At 44.8% G+C, this 4,823-nt stretch overlaps 1 protein-coding gene across 1 annotated transcript; it reads left to right on the plus strand.

Annotated features, from left to right (window-relative positions):
- Window positions 1-200: 200 nt before the first annotated feature.
- On the plus strand, window positions 201-827 carry LOC308170930 (fibronectin type III domain-containing protein 11-like; the record flags this gene model as incomplete). Its single annotated transcript, XM_080545783.1, has 1 exon — window positions 201-827. One exon carries the CDS (start codon window positions 201-203, stop codon window positions 825-827), a length of 627 nt encoding a protein of 208 aa, XP_080401909.1.
- Between the last annotated feature and the right edge of the window lie 3,996 nt (window positions 828-4,823).

Raw genomic sequence — 4,823 nt, forward strand, 5'->3', positions numbered from 1 at the left:
CAGCACCCCATGAAGACGCACTGTGGCAGCACTGGCCAGAAAGGAGACGACCCCCAAGTGTCCAACCACTCATGGACGACCTTCATGGACGCCCGCCGCCAGATCCTGCAGCTACTCTCCTGCAGCTACTCTCGCAGCAGCAGATCTACTTGCCCCCCGCCCTCTTCTTTCAACTCATAGACCCTGGGAAGCTTGCACGCATGAAGAAGCTTGCAACCAGCCAGGTGAAGATCCAGCTGAGCCTCTTGGAGGAGCTCTGCGAGCTGATCTGTAAAGGCAAGGAGGAGCTGGAGGCCATGCTGGAGTCCACGGGCGACCAGTCGGACGTGTTCTCCCTCGCTCCGGAGGACGCTCCCTTGCGACGAAAGGTGGCCCAGCTCAACGAGGCCCTGCTGGACTTTGACTCCCGGCTGGGGCCTGGCAAGCTGCACCCCAAGCACCGGCTCATTCCCGGCTGTGGCCATAGCACCGTGCAGCTGTATCAGCTGTTGCTGACCGTCAAAGAGCCTGTGGTGTTTGACAAGATCCAGTCAGAGGCGTTGAGCACTAGCGCCAAGCTGTATTGGTTCGTCGTCGGGCAAGCGCCACAGGACCCGCAGGAGCAGTTTGAGATCGGCTACAAGCTCTTGCAGCCAGCCAACGCAGAGGAAGGGAGCCCACAGGGAATGGTCACCTGTACCGCCTACTCTGTTCTGATCGGCAACCTGATGCCTGAGAGGTGCTATGAGTTCACGGTCAAGAGGGCAGACGGCTTCGGCCATGTCTACGGTCACTGGAATGAGACCCTTACCCTCAAAACCACGCCGTGGTCCATGGAGAGCCGGTAGAGGAAGAGGAGGCTGTTTCTCTGGTAGTGTGTTGTTGCCGTTAATGCCCAGCTATATGAAATGAAAGACATTTTTAAAAATATATGATTTTAATAAAAAATAAAACGTGATTTTTACATTTGAGTGCAGTAGTGGTTTGAATGGTTTTGAGAATAAGGTCTGATTTATGCATGGTGTTTGTTGTTTGTTGCGTATCCTTGGTAGATACAATCACAGTATTGGAAGACATGTGGTATTGCATCTGTGTGCTTGGGATTGTTAGTCACAAACCCAGCAGTCTGATGTTTAACTTAACAAACTGTGTTTACAGCATCAGATGGGGATCGTGTGTGTGTGTGTGTGTGTGTGTGTGTGTGTGTGTGTGTGTGTGTGTGTGTGTGTGTGTGTGTGTGTGTGTGTGTGTGTGTGTGTGAGAGAGAGAGAGAGAGAGAGAGAGAGAGAGAGAGAGAGAGAGAGAGAGAGAGAGAGAGAGAGAGAGAGAGAGAGAGAGAGAGAAAGGGAGTAGGAGAGAACGCGTGTGTATTAGGGATTGCCTTTCTCTTGCCAAATGGAAAATGCTAATATTTATTAAAACCGGACAACTGAAAACACAAAGAGCCAAGGCTTTGTTTCCCAAGAAAAACTGTGTAAATAACATACGAAACACTGCCTCCTAGTGGCAATGTATTTATATGCACTGTCACATTGATGTTCTCTGTGATACACAAGTTAGAAACATAAATCTAAATTGCCAAGTACAATGTCTTATCTATTATATATATGAAGGTTGACATTGTTGCTAGTTTGAATGACATAGATTCATATTAATGTACATTATAGAATACAGCCCCCCCCCCCTAAAATAAGTTCACCTTTTACCAGATTGATCCCAAAAAATGTAAGTAAACCATGCATTTGATGTGCAGTAATAACGCAGGGAGTAATATCAGTGTATGACATTACTCACTGAGCTCATTTAAAACCCATTTGAAATCATTTGAGGTTGACTCTGCAAAATATGAAGGTTTTTAGCTTAGATTAAAACATTTTAAGGGTTTGGGCCTGTTTGATTTCTTCAGGGAGATTGTTCCAGGAGCATGCGGCAGCGTGACTGAAAGCTGCTGCACCGTGTTTTGTTTTCACTCTTGGAATGATTAGCTGATTAGTCTCAGCTGGCCGACAGTAGACCGACAGTAGACGGGACAGTGCAGAGAGACTCACTCTGACATTGTGGAATATGGTGTCATCTGCCATTATGTGGTCCTGCACATAATGGCAGATAACACCATGAGTGAGTGTGATGCAGTTATTTGCAATGACCATATGTGGCTCTCCTGCTCTCGGGTGAACAGTTGATCTCAGATACTGGTTTTCTTGCAGTTCTGTAAAAACATTGAATGGTTTTAGTGATCCTTCTCATTATGAAAGTACAGTAATATGACCTCAATCAATCATCCAGTAAAAAATTACTTGATGATAGATGCAACAGTATAGAGGTGTAGAGATGATACAACAGTATAGAGGTGTAGAGATGATACAACAGTATAGAGGTATAGAGATGATACAACAGTATAGAGGCTCAGGTTTGGTTGAACCCCGTTGCCCAGTCTCCCTCATGCTCATCTCATGGTTGACAACACGGTCGATCACAATTGCTCTCATTTCACTAATTTCTATTGTGTTCCTGACACTTCTTCTTCCTCTTCCCCGTCCTCTCCTCCTCCTCTTCCTTCTTCTCCTCCTTGTCCTGTTCATTTCAAATGCAGTTAACCTTTTGATTTAGGACCATCTTGATTTAGGCCATTCCTTGAAATGAGGATGTTATGTTATGTTAATTTTATTTATAATGCGCCCCCCATCCAACTTTTACATCGGCCCGGGGCGCAGCCCGGGTAAAGGAACAAATAAAGACAAAGACAAGGAACACAGAAAGCAATCAGACACAGACGACTTAAACATACATCTCAAGGCATACATTTCACAACAAATAAGGACTTGACTTAGGGAACATCATTGACAAAGAGCTGGGTTTTTAGCTTGGCTCTAAAGGTGTCCAGAGTGGGTGCAAACTTGATGTCAGAAGGGAGCGCGTTCCACAGGGTCGGTGCCATCACCGCAAAGGCACGGTCACCCTTCCTCTTGAGGTTGGTGCGTGGGACCCTCAGGCTGAGTTGGTCGTCGGACCTGAGCCTGGGTCTGGGCCTTGAGGTGGAAGACTGGTCCAGGAGGTCCTTGATGTAGGGTGGGGCGAGACTGTTGAGAGCTTTATAGACAAAGGTGCAGATCTTGAACTTCACTCTCTTCTTCACTGGGAGCCAGTGAAGGGAGATGAGGACAGGGGAGATGTGGTCCCTCATTTTGGTGCCTGACACCAGGATATAAGTCATTAGTTTGTCATAAATTGAATCAAATGAGTGAATAATGGACTCACATGGTTTGGAAAGTCCTTTTTTTTCATAGATATGGTTTACCTAACCATATTTATTTGGTCATGCTATAATGAACAGATGCTTAAAACGAATAGCTGGGGCTCAAATTTGTAGATTAAGCAATTCTAGCTGTTATTGTTCAAATCAGAGGGTCAGATTGATAGTGGTTTCATACTGCCTCCTGGTGGAGCTCCATAGATGGTGCAGTCACTGTCCACCTGGCGACTATTTCATTTCTTCACCGTCAAAATAACACACCTGCCATTATACACACCATTTGACTATCTGCTCGCCTCGTCGGTATGCGAGGGACAGATCCATTTGTGTGTCTTCTAGTTAAGATTTTATTACTTTATGCTTATTGTGAGCATCAGTAAACTGGCAATAACACAGGTGGAAGTATCGTCTCTCCTTTCGCTCATGTGTGCGTGCGTTGCTTACAGTTTTTCTCAGTCGCTTTGGTGCATTTCTCACATCACTATTAACATTTGCACCACAGTTAGTGCATTTCTCAGAACAATTAGTACAAACTGCAAAAGCGTGTCACTAGCTCAAAATGGATAGTTCATTCCTCAAAAGCAAGTATTCATGTCAATGAAAGTGTCAGTGTCATCAAAATGAAAAGTCCTGACACCATTGTTTATGAACAAGATAGTCAAATGGCTTTGTCATGTTTTCATTATGACAGTTCACTCTGTAAGTGTTTTCCAATGCAAAAAAGACAGATCTTGGTGACACTACCTGAACATGCTCAAGACAGTACTCAGTACACTATTTGCACAGCCATATGAAATCTACAGTGGGTTACACATTACTGTATTTAGTGAGGTAAATGAGTACAAGACACTGAATAGTTATGTTTCACATGTTTACTGCATATGCTCTTTGCAATTCTAATTTGTTCACAGCATTGTGCAAAAGAAAAATACAAACTTATTTACCACAAACATAAGAAACACCCTTTGGGTAGAGCTGTGCACAACTGTAAACAATATTGCAGTACATATTGGAACTGAATTGGAACATACAACATGCACAGTACTGTAAATCATTCATTGACATCCAGACGTTCCTGTCTGTCTGGCCACATATTTTCATCGACATCACAGCGAATATCATCCCTGACAATGCAGTGAGGAAAGTATCTCCTTGAGTGGCGAATCCACCCTCTGCAGGACTGTGCTGTGATGTCATCACATGCTGCATCCATGGCCGCTAGCAAGGCCATTTGGGTATGTGGATGCCGGTCATATACCTTCCACCTCCAGGCAGAGAAAAACTCCTCTATTGGATTCAGGAATGGGGAGTAGGGAGGGAGATATTCCACCAGCATCCTTTCATGTGCTGCAAACCACTGTCTGACCAGATCTGAGTGGTGAAAACGCACATTATCCCATACAGCAACATACTTCAGCTAGTAGCAACTAGTTCAGATGGTCTCCATTTAGACCCCTCTCATTCTCAGGAATTATGTCCCTGTAAAGAATGTCTAAAAAAGTCAGCAGATGTTGTGTGTTGTATGGACCAAGACAGGGTATATGGGTGAGGACGCCGTTTTCTGAGATGGCTGCACACATGTAATATTCCA

This window comes from Nansenia antarctica (genome assembly GCF_963989245.1).
Source record: "Nansenia antarctica genome assembly, chromosome: 15".
NCBI lineage: Eukaryota > Metazoa > Chordata > Actinopteri > Argentiniformes > Microstomatidae > Nansenia > Nansenia antarctica.